Source organism: Ylistrum balloti, unplaced genomic scaffold (genome assembly GCF_031769215.1).
Source record: "Ylistrum balloti isolate Yb309-2 unplaced genomic scaffold, AGI_CSIRO_Ybal_v1 Utg370354, whole genome shotgun sequence".
Lineage (NCBI taxonomy): Eukaryota > Metazoa > Mollusca > Bivalvia > Pectinida > Pectinidae > Ylistrum > Ylistrum balloti.
This window is the reverse complement of record NW_026782252.1, coordinates 581211-599569: the sequence shown is the minus strand read 5'-3', so window position 1 is coordinate 599569 and position 18359 is coordinate 581211. Positions and strand designations below refer to the sequence as shown.

Below are 18359 nucleotides of genomic sequence, written 5' to 3'. Positions count from 1 at the left end.
TTACGGGCTTAAAATAGATTTTCTGTTGACCAATTTCATTTGACAGATGGGATTAAATCCCTAATGCGTCATATCGAGCGTAATAGCTTATTGGATAAATATTTATAGCAACCTATATTGAACTTGGGGAAACCCGTTCGTCCGCCATGGTGTTTCACGTTGTAATAGCAGCAAGCTGCAAGATGAACTCGAGTAATTTTACGGATGTTTCCTTTGATTGCTTTTCATTATAACTACTGGAGCATGCATAAAACATCCTTGTGTCGTTGTCACGAAATGTAATAGATGTAGCAACAACCATTTGTACCTTAACTTTAATAAAAACATGCCAAATGTCGTATCTTTCTAATGGGAAGCCTGTTACGACGGAGATGTGAAAGGGGACGTAACTCTTGGCGAACGACTACTATGTTCTGATATCTTTCCGTCGACAGAAAATTCAGATACTGTCATATCCTGAAGTCTGTTCTTGGCTTTCACTTCTGTGATGCCTATAATATCCGGATTGTTATCTTTAATTCTGGAGTTAAGTTCTGTTAATTTGTTTTTTAGTTGATCAGCATTTGTATAGAAAAACTTTAATCGTTCTTGTTGGTGAAGCTTCTGTTTCAATCTGAGTTCCTTTTTATTTTGATTACTTTCCTTGCCCATGGCGGACCTCTTACTTTGTAGACATATTCCCCCGATGAGGTGTTTCCCTGTTTTGCTTTTGCTTCTTCCCATAGCACTTTCTCTTGGTCCCTTTCTGCCCTAGTAAGGTCATTGCTAATTCTATATTTTTTTAATTCCTCGTGGTCTCCAAGTGACCTCACATTTTTGAACAGTTGTTTTTTCGCTTCAAGATTAGCTAATGTTACCAGTAAGGGCCTTATTTTTATTTTATCCCCTTCCTTGGTGAATCTCCCAAGCCTGATGCATTTTAGATTGTCCTCCTCTCTAACTTTACAGTTGCCGAGGATTTTGTTTGCAGCCTCAGAATCGTGGGATATTCTTTCCTCCCTTAAATTGGTGTCCTTTTCTTCTACTCCGTATATAACTACATTGCATTCCCTTGATTTTCTCTCATTTATTTCCGTCATGATTGTTTGCACGCTACCCGGTTCCTTATTTTTACCTTGCTGTACACTTAATGGTTCCTTTGCTCTTTCTTCTGCAATGATTTTCCTTACTTTCTCCTCATCACATTTTATCTGCTGCACTCCTGGTTTCTTTTCTATTTCTTTAACAATGATTTTTTTTCACTGTCTCCTCATCACACTTGGAAGATATTTGTTGTTCCAACCGCGAGAACCTCTCTTCATATCCCTCCGTAATGCCCTTTACCATTACTTCAATCTTCTTAATTATATCGGTTTTGATGTTAATTTTTACATGTGGTTTGCAATTATTGCAAAACCACATTGAATCTGATTTTTGGAGAAAGGAATACTCCTTGTCTGATTTTCCCAAGCATTCAATGCAGAAATGCTCCATGCACCGCTCGCACTCGAGCATTTTGGCCTCCGTATCGGTGAATACGCCCTTGCACAGTAGGCAGAGCCATTGACTCTCCGCGCTTTCATCTTCACTATTATATGGTGATGTGAATTCTTGACTTTCCTGGCTTGCTACTATTCTTTCATCATCCTTTAGTCCCTTTCCTGACGTTTTAGTCTCTAATCTGGCACTGGGGGGTCGTTTTCTCTGTTTCTGAGGTTCGTTGCTAAGGCCGCCGCCGCCATTTTGTTTGGTCTTCTGTGAGGCCATCCTCTTAAAAATCGATTTGTGACGGGACTCTTTTATGTCAGTGTGTTAAAAGTTATTTGAGTTCTGCAAAACGGTATAAGAATGTTAACTTAACATTCCCAAATTCTAGTAACTCCTTGATCAGCTGAAATCTTTCGTTTTTCCCGGAGCTGATAAGTCTATTGTTATCTCCGAAAATACGAAACTAAACTCATTAGATGAATTGATGGATGATGAGGATGAAGACGTTATCAATGATATTTTGCCTGTTGTAGCACAGTAAGTGATTTCTGCAGATTTTACTTTTGTAATCATTGTCCCAGCTCTAGTTATTCAGTGTAAATTTCGTTTGTAACTTGTTTTCAGTACACTTCTCTTCTTCTCTCATTTGTAGACTGAGGGATGATCGAGCTAAATGTCGGGATTATTATGAAAAAACTGTTCCGATGTATTTACCAGACACATTCAAGAGGTTCTTCAAAATCAATAGACAAACCTTTCAGAATCTGTGTGGAATGTTAGCAGAATGTACAGAACTAAATGAAAGGCATTATTCTGGAGGCAGGGCTCCTATAGAACTTGGGAAAAAAAGTACTGATGACACTACGCTATTTGGCTTCTCAGGAAACATTGCATGGACTCAGCGATAAATTTGGGGTTACAGAGTTCAGCCTGCTGAAGTCAAAGCGGGAAGTTGTGTCAGCTATAAACAATAACTTACTAAAACACTATATAAAGTGGCCATCGCAGCAAGAACTTACAGAAATTGCGGATGAATTCAACAGCGCTGGAGCTCGTGAGGTTCCGGGAATCGTAGGAGCAATAGATGGCTCACATATGGCAATAGAGGCCCCAGTAAATAACCCTCAATCATATTATAATAGGAAAAAGTTTTTTTCTATCATCTTGCAGGCTGTTTGCGTCCATGATCTTAAATTTACTGATATTTGTGTTGGCTGGCCTGGGAGAGTGCATGATGCAAAAGTGTTTAGCCACTCAAAGTTATTCAATTTTGGATTTCAGAAATGTGAAAATGGAGCTTTTCACTTAATTGGCGATGCAGCTTACCCGCTAAAGGAATGGTTGCTGACCCCATACAGGGACACTGGCCATCTATCTCCACAGGAGAGTAACTACAATGTGTGTCTTTCTTCGAAGAGACAATGTATCGAGCGAGCCTTTGCAGCACTTAAGGGAAGATTCAGGAGACTAAAATACATCAATATGAAATCTCTGAAAGAAATCTGCGAGACAATTGCCTGCACATGTGTGTTGCACAATATTTGTATTATCGAGAAAGATGATGTTGATATTGATGAAGTTGATGATGACAATAATGCCCAAATCAATGGTGCAATCCCAGTCATACAGAATGATGCCCGAGGAAATTTGAAAAGACTTCAAATTACACGTCAGCTTCGATAGGGTGCAACATACCCGTATATATACATTGTGAATTTTCCTTGTTGTGGACATTCAAAACTCAATTTATTTTTGTTTTTCAGTTTTAGGAGCATTGCTGATTGTGATAAATATGTTGATTTATTGAGAAATATATTATTTTTCAGTATTATGTAATTTATGTTGATACAATGTAATGTACATTTGGGTGCATTAATTTACTTAATTCTGTTTATCAAATGTTAAATGTAGTCTCTACAAAAAATATTCCTTTCACAAGCAAATAAATCTGACATAAAAAAAAATTACCAAAATTTATATTCTATTTTTTTTATTAATCTTTTTGATACAATGTAACACATTTTCATGGTATGAAAATTATATATAAAACAAAAAAAAAGGAATGAGATCATGTATGAAATTTGTCTTCACTCAGACATGGATAAACTAAAATATGTTAAGGTAAATAAATACATACATTGTAACTAAAAAGTAAATAAGATGTATTATTCATCAGATTTTAAGCTGAATCTTAAAAATACACATTATCTAAGACCATGAAAATAGGTCAAAGTAGAATACAATTATACAAGTCAAGTTTTGAAGGCAATTTCACTTGGGTACCCACTGGCAAAATAGTACAACCCTCAGTCTGAAAGTTTTACAGAAGAAGTGATTGAATACACCAGAGCTCATTGGTGAGTAAAAACCTAAAAGACAATATAGAATATATATTCAAGAACAGGGCTAGCTCTGGGTCAAAATTCAGTTTCGCCAAACCAAATTTTTTTTTCTATAAGCGTGCGAACAGATTCCGGAACTCACCCTCACCCGACGAGCCCTTAATTTCCTTATATAATAAAAACACATATGCTAATTATATAATTACATTATTTATTCACTGTTTTAACAACAATACATCAAACATAACACAGTATATGGTAAAAGAGTTTATAAACATGGAATTATTACAGGCCTTCTGCATCTCGACAGTTTGCTGTTGTGTTGCCAAAGCAGCAGAGTGAGAGTTCTCATCTGTAAAATTGAAAATAAAATTTAGAATAGAATTGGACATTTGCAGAGAGATACAGGATTACATTGAACCTTATTTTACACCATCAAAGTATTATACTTATTACAGTAACTTCCTAAGTAATATATCTCTTAAAAACACTTCAGAGATAATAAAGACATAATCGTTAAACTAAAAGATTGTGTTTCTAATTCATGTGCCAAGCAGGCTGTAATGAGTAACTACATTGTACCATCCTCCAGGCTGTATAGTATTTCTGAATTACTTAATCTAAATTTACATAATTTTCTGTTCATAAATGATGAATAGTTGTATATACTGATCCTTTCTCATGCTTAACCAAGCACTTCTTCTTCATGATACTGCAGCCATCAGAGAAACTATTTCTAACTAATGCCTTAATACATATGTCACAAAACATGAGCGTTTGCTCTGGGTCATATTTTAGCCATGGCCTGCCAATTTTCCAACTATCTAGAAACTTTCTTGAACTACTGCCCCTGTTAGTAACCTGATCAGGACTATCATTTTCCTTTTCAATAGATGGTGTCTTAAAACCAAATGATGACAATCTGGGTACTTTCCCATCCCTATCACTAAAGGGGAGTTTACGTTTTCCCATTTCATCTAACGATCTATCTCAGTGAAGGGCCAAATCTGATGTGACCAAAATATGTACAAAAATATAAAACAAAATCGGCAACATAGTGTAAAAACAACGAAATTATATCTTGTGTTTCTTGCTATTTTGATTGTCGATCAAAAAGCCCATTTCGGGCCCTTTCAAATACACTAGTTTACTAAGTTATGTCTGCAGAAATCACAAACTCGTGCCCAATTAACGACATCAACACACCTAATGATCCACCTACCGTAAGCCAATTCTCGATAAAACAACATCTTTCCTTCAGCCAACTTACCTTATTGTTCACGGCAGAGGCTATCTCGGATTGAGACAATGGAGACATCATTGGATAATTGGCGATTTTCTTTTCAGGCGTGTTGCTGTTTAGACAGGTAAACGTTTCTGTCAAAACACAAAAGAGTTCCGATAGCTGACCTCTTGCCCCAGCTGCGTGAGTCAGTCAACCGTGAACGTGTAGTACACAACGATGTCGGAGCAAAATTTACCTGTGTCACTCGTTACAAATAAGTTAAACGCCAGTGACATCGGTGACTGGAAATGTCTGTAATCGGCATTTTCGCCAATAGAAATTTGAAATCGCCAATCTCATTTCACTTTCGCCAATGGCGCCATTGGCGATCGCCAGCGCGAGCCCTGGCTGTTAACATTTTCTGCTGGGGTTACATTTTTCATTTCATTTTTTTTTTTTTTTTCATTTCAACAAATTTTATTGACAATGTATATATATATACAAGGCCAATGGGATTGAGCAGCAGGCCAGGCCTATATAAGCTCTCTCCTTATTGGTATAATGGTACAAGGGATATAACTCTTATACAATATATACATTAATAATAATTATATTAAGTAATTTATGAATACATTATCAATACATCACGGATTACATCAAAATTAGACTCTGCTGTCTAATAAATATAAGAAGGAAAAGAAGAATCAAAGTTAGTGGAGATGGTTGTAGGAGGACTTGAATCCCAAAATCTCCATAGTTCAGAGACCAATAAAAGTCCATACATCACCACACACAGGCCTCAACTACAGAAATTCTGTGATTCATTTCCTCCCACAACTCATCAAAGTCAAGATAATATATAACTGAAATAAGGAAATTTCTTTTTTTTTAAAGATAAACTGTCATCCGATACTTTGTATATAGTGACAGAAGTGACACATAGTTACAAGGGTAAAGCTTTGGTGTATGTTATAATACATTAAGGTTATATTGTTAAGTTAATAGAAAATTATAACAGATGTATGTATATAACCATACTTCATGCAGAAAGCATAAATAAGTGTACATGTTTTGCCCAGTATTGAGATGAACCACTCATAAAGCCAATGGAATTAATTAAATTCTACTAAAAAATAATTAGTTACTTAAATCGCTTAGTATGAGAAATAAAATTGATAACTTTATTCAATATAGCTTTATTTTCTTCGTCGTTACATTCAGTGCAGCCACCCAGTAATACATTTAGAGTGAAATGCTTATGTTCAATGTGAAAGATTGACTGTGATAGTGTATGTCTCTGAATTAAATATCTAGGGCAGTTAAAAAAATAATGCATAGATGTTTCATGTTCAAAACCACATGAACAGGCTGCTGAATCTCTAAGATGATCAACAAATAGATCATAATTTAGATTACTAGCTCCATTTCGGAGTTGACACAGAATAATATTTCCTGTTCTATTTCCATAATTTTTAAAAATATCTGTGATATCACTATTTTGATTATTCTGCTGGGGTTACAACTTCATTACCTCATAAAACCCATTTTCTGTCTATTTTATACACTAATTTACACAAATATTTCATTAGTTCAGCATCTGATGGGTACAGTATGGATCAAACCAAGCCAGCTGGTGAAAGAGAGAGTAAAAAAAAAAAACTATGGTGGTCTACACTGTACAAAAAAAACCTATTATGTATGTATTGTTGATCTGTACTCTACCCATCAGACGTTAAACTCACCACGCCTTCTAAGGCTTTTTAATACTGCCTCATCGACCTCTACCGTTGCTTCTTTGCCATTTGCCTGTATCTTTACTTTGTGTAGGCTGAAAACAAAGCAGTACAGTCTCTTTACTAACTCCATGGAAAACGTATAGGCGATTTCTGATAGATGCATGCATTTCTGTTTTACTTGTGGAGTGTTTCAATAAGGTTTTATGATGAATAACAACCTGAATTTATGCAAACGGGCAAATATTATGTAAACAGGGCGTACTCTAACAGTTAAAAGACTGTTTGTGACATATTTACAAAGATTATTCAAGAAAACCTAAAAAAAAACAAGTCGTCCATCAACAGAACTTACCTTTTGTCCGCCATCTTGAGTTGGAGAGAGCCGCTAATTTTTATCCGGCTCAGATCGGCGGGAAACGGGCAAGCTGAAAACTGCGCACGCACATCGGTTACCAATCAAGTGCCAAACTTCCTGGTCGCCGGTCAGCCGCCGGCGGAAAACGGCTTCCAAACAAGTGCCACCATTGTCTCAGTTGAACAGTCCCACTTTATTTTGACACGCACTGGCTATAATGTGTTCAGTCATAAGATCATGTTCATATCACATGATCCTGAACTACTGTGAAAGAATTAATTTTTGTGGGAGATTTATGTTCGTTGAATTTATGGGTACTCTAAAGTTTTTATGTCCATTTGACATGGATTACCAGGTACGGTACTAGTGGATTTTGCATGCCAAAGAAAATACACATTTTTGGAAAATACACAAAATTTGAATACCACAAAAATATATGGTTTTGCAGTACATCAATCATATCATATATTCTTCTTAAACACTTCATGAGTGAACTGCAAGAGTAGATATTTCCAGTTTATCTTTTAAAAACATTGAATTTCTACAACACTTGTCATCAGTAATCCTAAGTAATCAGAATAGGGAGACTGACTGACACATGACTGCCAAGAAATGTAGGTTTATTCTAATATCTGGATTTTTTCAGGAAGTCTGTTTAAAGTGAGGTGTACGAAATGTGCAGAGGTTACTGTGAACAGGGACAGTCCAATCTGTGAGTCTTTGGCAGGCAAGGGGTATGTATTTAACAGGACACAGACTCATTACTGCATCTCGCACAATCTACAACTGTCTCCCAATGCTCAAAAAATAGGTTTTCTTGTAAGATCATTGTAAGAGACCATTCACTTTGATTATTTATTTAGTCCTTTGTGTCACTCATTTACTTAATGCCACGCCCTTTACTTTAGAACTAAATGTTGCTATCTATAATGGTGAATCTGACTCTTAGAAACACTTTAATTGTGAGTCTATTTCACATAAACTCTTTAAAATGTGCATCTGTCTCACACAAACATTTGAAATGTGAATCTGCCTCACACAAACATTTTAACTGTGAGTCTGTCTCTCACAAACACTTTAAAATGTGAGTCTGCCCCACACAAACAAGTTTGATTTGACTCTGCACTTACACAAACTCAAATAAAAGTCCACCCTAACAAATTCCCCAAACGTGAGTCTTTTGAACAAAAACAGTTAAGTGCATGTCTGCTTATAACAAACTCTTTAAGTGAGGTTTAGCCTCTCATCAGTACTTATGATGTACTTCTTCCTTTTACAAATACATTGTATGTGTTCTTTAATTATGCATCCATCTCACATAAAGATAAGATAAGTGTGTCTACCTCACACAAGGTTTGCTTTAGTGTTGTTAAAGAAATGAAACCCAATGGTAATGTCTTGATACATTTGAGTACGTGTTTTACTGTTATAAAACAGATAAATGGGAGATAAATAAAAATGTACCAGCATACAATTAAAGTATTTAATTAAATTGTTAATTGAAACTGTTAGTTTCATTATTCTGATTACTATTGAGACATCATTTTTTTATAGGGAACCTAATCCTGAAGCAAAGGATGCTGGGATACCAGTGGAAAACCTTCCTCGGTGAATAGTGCCCCAAACAATATCTAGTTGTTTCATGCTTTTAGGGTTGGCTTTTGTAACACCTCACAATATCAGATGATAACAAATAAATGTGATGATGAATTCACACATTCTCAATAATTGCTGTATGAATGACACATAGGACCTGAAAGTAGCGTAATTATATTTCAGCGCAATAACTCTAGCAGGAAAAGTTCTGCAATAAAATGACCACTAGAACTTGTTTGCTTACAGTACTATGTATTGCAAGATAATCAAAATGGATATAACTCTATTAAAGAGAGATTTTTATACTGTTTTGTGATGGTTGTCCTGCAGGTGTGAGAAGGAGAGCTGTAAAGGACTACTGCGGCCACATGTTGTCTGGTTTGGAGAATCTTTAGACCCAACTGTTTTACATAATGCCTACAAGGAGCTTGGAGAATGTGATCTTTGTTTGGTGGTAAGTACATATAAGGTACAACTTTAGTGAATCTGAAAATCAAACAGTCCTATGTTTCACTTTTTGGTTTTTTTTTTTTCGGTCAGAAATATATATGTTTAATTTTCAGAAATAGAATTTCATTTTTCAAGTCCTGATTGAATGATTGATGTACAGATTATATTTATGACACTGATTCTATTTTACATTTGTATGTATTTCATATTCTAGTCTTTGCCTATTGATTACTAGAGCTCCTAATCGAGATTAGGTGCCCTATAGTGATCAGCTTGTCCATCTGTCTGTCTGTCCAGTTTTTTTTTGTTTCTGTACAGTATCTCTAATTCTGTTGTGCCAATGGCAATCATACTTTATGCCAAGCCTCCTTGAAAGAAGTGCTTGCTTTGTTGTGTAGCTTTTTATCTCCCAAGGTTAAGGGCCAAGGTCACTTACTATAAATAGAAAATCAGTTTCCTTGCGAAAAACAGAGTTTGCTTTGGCCAGTCTAACCCAAGCTTCAGATAGTACTTCCTGACTGAAAGTGTTTGCTTTGGATTGCATTATATTTTCAAAGATCAAAGGTCAAGGTCATTGTTACTATAAATAGAAAAGTCAGTTTCCTGCAATGATCAAACTCAAACCTGATACAATGCTTCCTTACAAAAATAGCTTGTTTTGGATTGCTTTTCAGTTTCTCAGGATCAATGGTCCCGATACTTGTTACTCTAAGAAGAAAATTGGTTTATGTGATATAACTTGGGTTCCTTTGGGGTAATCAAACTCATACTCAATACAATGCTTTCTTACTGAAAGTGCTTGCCAGGGAATACTTTTCAGACCCAGAAGTCAAAGGTTGAGGTTATTGTTGCTGTAAAGGAAAATCCATTTCATGGAACAGCTCAAGTTTGCTGTAGTCAATCTATCTCAAACTTGATGCAATGCTTCATAAACCAAATGTGCTTGTTTGAGATAAATTGCCACTCAGGTCCAAAGGACAAAGGTTATTGTAACTGTTAGTTTTAATCAGTTTCTGTGTGATAACTAGAGTTAGCTTTGCCCAATATAAATAAACTTCATACAATTCTTCTGTACCAAAAGTGCTTGCTTAGGATATTGATTTTTATATCTCAAGTCCTGAGGTCAAAGGTCACAGTTATTATAATTTTTAAAAATAAGATCAAATGTATTTGTTAGTATTTTTTTGTGTAACAGTCTTCCTTGACTGACTATTATGGCAGAGTGTACTTAATCTGTCAGTCTGAGGTGTGTGTGTGTCTAAGGGTGGATGTGTAGGTAGGGGACAGATTTTTAGCCACACAGCGAGACCCTTGCTGACCTGTCAGTGTTCTAGTTTTCTATGCTTATGTTATGCTCTAACCTTGTTTTCTGCATGGAGCCCTGATAGCTCAGGCAGTAAAAGCATTGGTGTACATAACCTAAGGTTAAAAAACCGCCCTCAAATGACCCTGGCTGTTGTGGGGCAATAAACACAATAAAACAGCAAATTGTTTGATTGGACTCTCAGGTCTGTTGTATTGAATTGAATAAGTAAACAAATGAATAAAGAATATAATTAAGTAATATAAACAAACAGAAAAGAAAAATAGAAAATATCTAGAACTGAAGGCGGAACAATTTTCTGACAATGCTATCTTTGTTGGTAAGTATATTAGCTACTTTATTAGGGACCCAACAGTCCTGGTATATTGAACTTGGGTTGTTGCTGTCTTCGGGGTTGAAGTCTTTTTGGGGGATGGAGCAGTGTAGAAACAGATAATACAGGTCACCTTACTAGTGTTAACTGGTGGGAATTTCTTTTAGTTAGTTGGTAGAGTGTCCAGGTAGAGAACGAAATGATGCTTTTTAAATCCCAGCAGGTGAAAGGTATATCCCATTACTCCTTCTTGTTACACATTGTTTAACAGGTGGGAACCTCATCAGTTGTTTACCCAGCGGCCATGTTTGCTCCAGAAGAAGCTAGCCGTGGTGTTCCTGTGGCTGAAATAAATATGGAGGAAACTGATGTCACAACAAGTCTAGGGTCAGTATACTTTCATATTGAGATCACTACATCAGTATGTTTGTGTTCAAAGGATCTTCAGTATCTAACATTCATGGAAGATTATATTGTATGACAAGACTTTTTCTGGGGGCCCTATTCCCAACTGAAATTATATTTAGGCTAAATTCCCAAAGTTTGCTATTTGTTCTTCGAAGTTCACTTCCAAATTCACCAATTTTCTTTCAAAAATGAGGCAAAAATGCCACATCCCAAACCTGTGAAAAAAGCCCATGCAAGAATACTGCTTCTTTTATGGATAAATGCTCATTAAAATCTGAGGCAGATTATATTTGACAAGTAGCTACCTTGGGTAGAGACCTATAATGTTTCATCTTCTATTGACCTTGACCTGCTTTCAAGGAAAGAGCAAACTGATCACCAGTAAAGCATCTTATGCCTTGATGAAGTGTAAAGAATTTTAGAGATTATAAATAGCTTCATTCGTCATATAAGTTATTATTTGTTTATTTGTTGACAAAGTCCATACTTGAGCTCACGGAACATCCATTATGCAGAAATTAATTGTTGTATAAAGTTTAATCTTTGTTTTAGTCAGAATATTTCTTTACAATTGTTTGAAAATATCCAGATATTAAGATATAAAAGCTTCTGTAGTCTTTTTTTAAAACTTTTTTAATCTTTATTATCAGATGAAGATGCACCTTCACAAAATCAGATATCTTATTAAGCCGAAATTCTGTTAAAGTAGAGTGTATATAAAGTACTGACAATGTCTACTGATGTCTAGTGACTTCAAGATGTGTGTTTAGACTACAGGCCAAGTTCATAACCATGCTTTTGTTTCAGATTTCATTTCCAAGGACCAGCAGGAACCATTGTGCCAGAAGCTCTGGCTAAACATGAATCGGAACCCTGAAATTGTTCCCTGTGTCAGACCCTGAAGACATTCCCTGAATGTGAACACTGGAGTTGTTCTTTGTAACAACACTCTGAAATTATTTCTGTGTGTTGGAACCATGAAGTTATTCCATGTATCAGAAGGCTGTAGCTTCTCCTTGTCTAAAATGTCCATGGTGTTATTGCTTTATTCATAAACAAAGAGCATTAATCCAGTGATCGAAGCAGTGAAACGAAACTGAATATCTTCAACATTGGATTTTTTAAAACTTCTGTGATAAGTAGTCATCATTATGTTGATAGTATAGATTATGCTATTATTTTTTTTATGCATAAAAGAATAATTATAGTATAAAAAGACCCCACAAAATGCACGAACTTAAAGTTATTCTTTATTGCTGACAGAGCTACAGTGTAGATACGGCCGAGGATAAGGATTAATTCATTGCCTTTCTGTCTTCCCTATTTACATATGTAACCTCAGGTGAAGAGCAGAGGTGCATGGTACAATGCTGCCTACGCATGTTATTTGTGTTACTCGGTCCTGACCTGGGTTGTGTCCTTGGGCAAGACACACTTTAAAACCCCATTTGCTCTAGATAGCAAATAATGGGCCTCCCTTATGTTTTTCAGTGAGGTATCCACTATCAACAGCAAGGAGAATCTGCCCAAAAATTACTCTTGCAGTTCAGGAGATGATGAACCCAGCAGACACACCATTATACATATATATATATTACATGTAATAAATCAAATACAGAATGTATAATTCTCTCCTACTCCTGAGAATATTGTGTTTACATGACAACACAACAAGAAGAACATTGTCAACAGATCAACTTCTGTATCATAATACCACACAGTTAACATAAAACCGAGTAATCAGATGTAAACAAAGCTGAAAAATGAAAAACAACTGAATACCGGGATATTTTCACCCCACCAGGTTATTTTCTACATTGTACCATAACACACAAATTCTCACCATGGTCGTTTCTTTCTCAGAGGATTACATAACAGGGTTACATAAGTGTAATAAATTTTTGCCTCATCTTAAATTCACACTCCCTGTTCATAGGTGAAAAAGGGTGAAAATTAAACAGGGACGTAAAATTCCTGTTATGCAGTATATCTATAAGACCATTGTAGCTTGCTAATATACATTTTACTAAAATGCAGTGCTTGGAAAATCTTGGGGAATAATTTGACCTCTATAGACAGTGGACATTTTGGTCGAGCATTTGATATGGCAATATTACAATGTCAGCATAGACATGGGCTTTTACAAATTCAGCATGCACATTTTACCTCCCATAAGTGGAAGCCTTTGATCGACTGGTGGTCACTGTTATTTAGCCCACCAACATCAGATGAGGGTGGTCTGATTGTGTAGTGGTATAATGCATTCAGATGTCCAGGGTTTGATTCTCTGAGTGGACATGAAAATGTATGGGAATCACCTGCCTGACCACATGGGCTTTCCCAGTTACTGCAGTTTCTTGGCTAAACGGAATGATTAATATAAGCTGATAGCTTGTTTCCCAATTGTTGTAAAATGAATAAAGTTGATATTTATCACATGATGGGCAAATCACCTTTCATCAATGTTCATTGGCAGTCAACAGTCTGTCCATAAACAAAAATCATTCATTCATGAACTTTTGTCCAAACAGTCCATGAGTATAACAGGTGTACATTAAAAACAAGGTACAATATGTATATATGAAATACTAGAAACAAGAAAAGAAAGTGAAGAATGGATTAAGATCTCAATTTCTTAACTTCTTTGACTCAAAAAATAGGTTTACTTGCATGTATTTGACACAAATCCTTGGTATTTTTCACACAAATTTAAACATAAACAGATTTCTCTAATAGTACATACCTTTTTATGAAACATTGTCTTAAATCTTTGTAAGTATCACATGTCAAAATAAAATTACTTCAGTAGTTGATTTACAAGTTGTACAGTATCTCTGAGCTCAATTGACAGTATGGTACTGGCCTGTTTCTATTGTAAGGAATGTGAAGACAGATGCAATCATGTTGAATTAATTATTAAAATTCTTCTGTGTATATTTTGTCAAATAATGCTGTATAGAAAAGTTATCTACAATATGCTTGTATAAATAAAATCTTGATGAGGACTCCATTAAACATCTGGAGTTTTGTTGTTCTTTGTGAAAAATTCTTAGTTTAACTTCAAATTTAAAGTTAATTGGCATTACCATATATTACCAAATTCTATACCAGTCACTTGATTTTTCACATAATGCACCTATCTACAGGTAGTTAAAACAGGTTCCCATGCTCTTTTTTTATGCACAATTCAAAAAACTGTTTACAGAATCTCGTAATTTTTACCAATACCTGTTAATTCTGTATTTTGTAGATACAATAAAATGGTAAATGACCAAGTTCAAAATATATCAAGATGTCACATGTAGATTTACTTAGTTTAAGTAGTCTCTTACATAATTTAAATGAATTTTTTCAATGACCAGCCCTTTTGAGGGCCCCCTTAATTCACAAACATTACACAATATGCCGCTTACATGTGTAGTAAACAAGTATAATATTGTTTTACAGTTGATCTCTATGTGTTAAGTAGCACTGGTGGAATATTTCTCAAACTTAATATTTATCTTCCCCATGGTTCCTAGTTCCTATTCAATTTTGAGATTTAAATTATAAAAAAAAAATTCTTAAGGCCCATATGATCAAATCTAACAATTCATGGATGTCCATTTAGAAGGGCAACAATTAACATAATGTATTTTAAGAAGAGCTTTTACTACAATGTTTCTAAGGGTACAAATCCAGCAGATATGATCTTGTGTCACCATTGTGTCTTTAAATATTATTATTATCATCTTAACGGCCCGTCAACACATAAAAGGTCATCCGGTGAAAGACACAATAATCCAAAATAAAATAAAATAAAACAAACTCTAAAAATCATAAATGGTTAAATTATCACAAAAGATTAAATGGTAAATCATACAATATAGACCAACAACTTTCAGATAGCCTAGAATTTGATATGCTCACCTACTTCTCAATCCAAAGGGGTTCAATGATCATCGTAGAATGTTCTAAATTTTCCAGTAAGAGAGAGCCTTATTCACATATCTGTCTCTTCAACAATGAAAGGCATAATTGTAAATACGTTTAATCGTAATGATGAATCTATATCTGTGAAGAAAATGAAATACACTTTAAAATAAACTGTACGACCCAAATATGATATTTTCCCGTAGATCTTACTGTATATCGTTTGATATATAAACACTGTGAATTAAGAAAAAAATATTCATTTGGGGAAAAAATGAAGAAAAGAAGAAGGAAAAAATTTTGTTCGCGCTAAGCCTCGAGCCGTATGGCACCATCACGCCGCCAAAATTTTATCGGAAATAGCCATTACACTGACAACGTCACTAAGACGTTTGAAAGGGCTCCAAATTTAAACAAGCACCTACTAAACTCACAGACAGGATGGACAACAAAACAGAACGTTTAGTATGGGTTGACTTAGAGATGTCTGGGCTGGACATAAGCAAAGATCACATCTTAGAAATGGCTTGCTTGATCACAAATGGCGGCTTAGATGTTGTAGCAGAAGGGCCAAATCTCATCATAAATCAACCCGATAGTGTGTTGGATGGCATGGGGGATTGGTGTAAAAATCATCACGGACAGTCTGGTCTCACGGAGGCTGTAAAGAAGAGTAACATTTCATTAGCATCAGCAGAACAGGAAATGTTAAAATTTATACACAACACACCCTTCCTAACTGTGCAATACTTTCGGGTAACTCCGTACATGCTGACAAAGTCTTCCTGGATAAATATATGCCGCAGTTTATGGCCCATCTCCATTACCGAATTGTGGATGTCAGCACCGTCAAAGAACTCTGTCGTAGATGGTATCCTGAAGAATTCAAAAAAGCACCCACGAAAAAATTATCTCACCGAGCTCTGGACGATATTAAAGAAAGTATAGAAGAGTTACGGTTTTACAAGTCATCAATATTCAAATGAAGGGGAAATGTGCCTTGGTTTGAGGGTAGCAGTACTTACACACTTCAGTTTATGAAAGGAAACTCAAATGAATTCTACTGGAAAGTTCAATATGTGCAATTAAAACACTGGATGGAATTGAATTTTCTGTATGATCACTCAGAAATTTGATAGGTTTTCAATCTGTGAATATATCTATAGCACCATTTCCAAAATTTTGGTGAGTCCAGTTATAAAACAAAAAAATTCTCGGAATGTGAACGAATTACACAGAGAAAGCATGAGGCCAGGACTCCAAAATTTGAGTCTCAAAAATCACTGTCACTTACAAAGATCTGGCCTGGAATCAACAGTAACAGATGAAGAAGAACCATTCTACAATCTTTCTGATGAAATATTGCAAATTGTTTGAATAATATATTGGAATCTGTTCCCTATCCTGCTGATGGGGGTGTTTGCTTTAATGACACCTGTACATACTAATACATGAAGGGGAATTGACTGACCCTACAGATTGAGGGGTATTTTATTTATGTAATTTAGTAAACTGTACTGCAAAATTATTTATGTCTGTTCCAAATGATCGACTTTTATTTACCCCTATATGCCTGTCTGGCTAATATTTTTGTGTATTGATCTGGAAAACTTACAATTTTACCTTACTAAATGAATTTGTACATATGTATCCAAACTTTGGCAGTAGAATATAGAAGGTATAATGATAAGCTGAGAGAGTGTAGATAATGTAAAGACAGAAATGCTCCCTTACAGGTACAGAGGACAAATTTAATGTTTCATTGATATGGTCAGAATTCCAAAACCTGTTAATCAATAAAACCATCTATGTTTAAAGTTGTTTGCTTATTGACTTTCTACTATGAAAAAACATTTATGAGAATAAATTAAGGGTACTGTAAGGAAAACTTCGTTTGTTTATTGTGAGTATGGTATAGAGAACTATGATAGAAATAAACTTTCTCTGTACATTGTGTATGGTTTTACCTGCATATTTTTATACTGATGGGTCTGCCAAGGGCTTTTAGCAACCTTTTAAGCAATATATGATTCTCCAAGATGCATTTATATATTTCAAAGGAATTGTGCTGCATACCATTCCTTAAACATTATTTTATCACTTGTGAATTGTCACATTTTTACAACCACCTATATACAGTTTGTAGATCAAACTGCTGGATCCCTGGAAACTTTTGGTCAAAAGAACAGTCAAAGCGTCAACCCACTTCACCATTGTTGTGTATTGAGAAAAGAAATGGAATAGTAAGAAAAATCCTAGAAGCCAAGAGTAACGATCCATTTTCAGCAAATTTTAATCATTATTTGAATTAAGAAGGGTATTTCTGGTGAATTGATAAAAATAAAGAAATATGTATATATATAAATAAATTTCATTTTTGAGTGGCCAAAGGCCCCTTAGCTCGAGTCCAAAATTATCCCTATAGGTTGTGAAGTGGCAGGAAAATCCTGTTTTTGGTCATCAGTATAGCTCTGTCCCTTGGCATGTTGGTGACAAAAACTTCTGAAGTCATTACATTAAGCTGATATGTAATACTAGCTATAGGGACCTATTGCATTTACATACATTAAAATTATACCCCTGGTTTCATATTCATGAAAATCTGACTTCTTTTAAATAATCAATAGTTGTGAATATTTTTTTGACCAATCCCTATATATATATACCATTAATTTTCATCAACCTAACCTCTTTTTTCATTATAAATATGCCTGGCACCATAAAAAAATGTCATGAACTTGGCTTCTCTTTTCATACTAAATAACTTATCTTCTTTTCATAGATTTATACCCTAGATATTCATGAACTTGACCTCTCTCTTCATATTCATATACAATGAATATTCATGAACTTGACTACTCTCTCTTTTGACAATGATCAAGCATTAATATTTCATTTATACGCATTTATTCTGCTTAATTCTTTGCATATAAACTCATTGGTAAACTCCATTAAAGACAATTACAAAGTCCAAAAATATATTGCTGTTAGTAAGGGCGATACTGTTAAGGAGAAGTTTGATGTAGAATGGAGTAAATGGAAAAGGTTAATTGACATGTAGTCGGATTTTGATAAATTCTACCTCAAATATATAATATATATTTATACGAAAGTAGGATGTTTCCAAACCCTTGACAAGGCCATTCTTATCCTCTCAGTCTTCCATCCATTTCTTTCATCTTTTTTCTTAAATGCTTTTCCTATTTCTCACTGTTTTTTTCTGTCCAGTAA

General features: G+C 35.0%; 2 protein-coding genes and 1 pseudogene across 2 annotated transcripts; all 3 read left to right on the top strand.

The window, feature by feature from the left end:
* The first annotated feature begins 1951 nt into the window (after positions 1-1951).
* On the top strand, positions 1952-3150 carry LOC132553788 (uncharacterized; annotated as a pseudogene).
* A 4285-nt stretch (positions 3151-7435) lies between these two features.
* On the top strand, positions 7436-14231 carry LOC132553787 (NAD-dependent protein deacylase sirtuin-5, mitochondrial-like). The gene is made up of 6 exons (XM_060218065.1): positions 7436-7439; positions 7772-7859; positions 8680-8733; positions 9052-9175; positions 11080-11195; positions 12024-14231. Exons 1-6 carry the CDS (start codon positions 7436-7438, stop codon positions 12091-12093), a joined length of 456 nt encoding a protein of 151 aa, XP_060074048.1. The 3' UTR covers positions 12094-14231.
* A 1338-nt stretch (positions 14232-15569) lies between these two features.
* LOC132553799 (oligoribonuclease, mitochondrial-like) lies at positions 15570-17165 on the top strand. The gene is given in 2 exon segments (XM_060218075.1): positions 15570-15846; positions 15849-17165. Coding segments are annotated over 2 exon segments (543 nt in total). The 3' UTR covers positions 16115-17165.
* The last annotated feature ends 1194 nt before the right edge of the window (positions 17166-18359 follow it).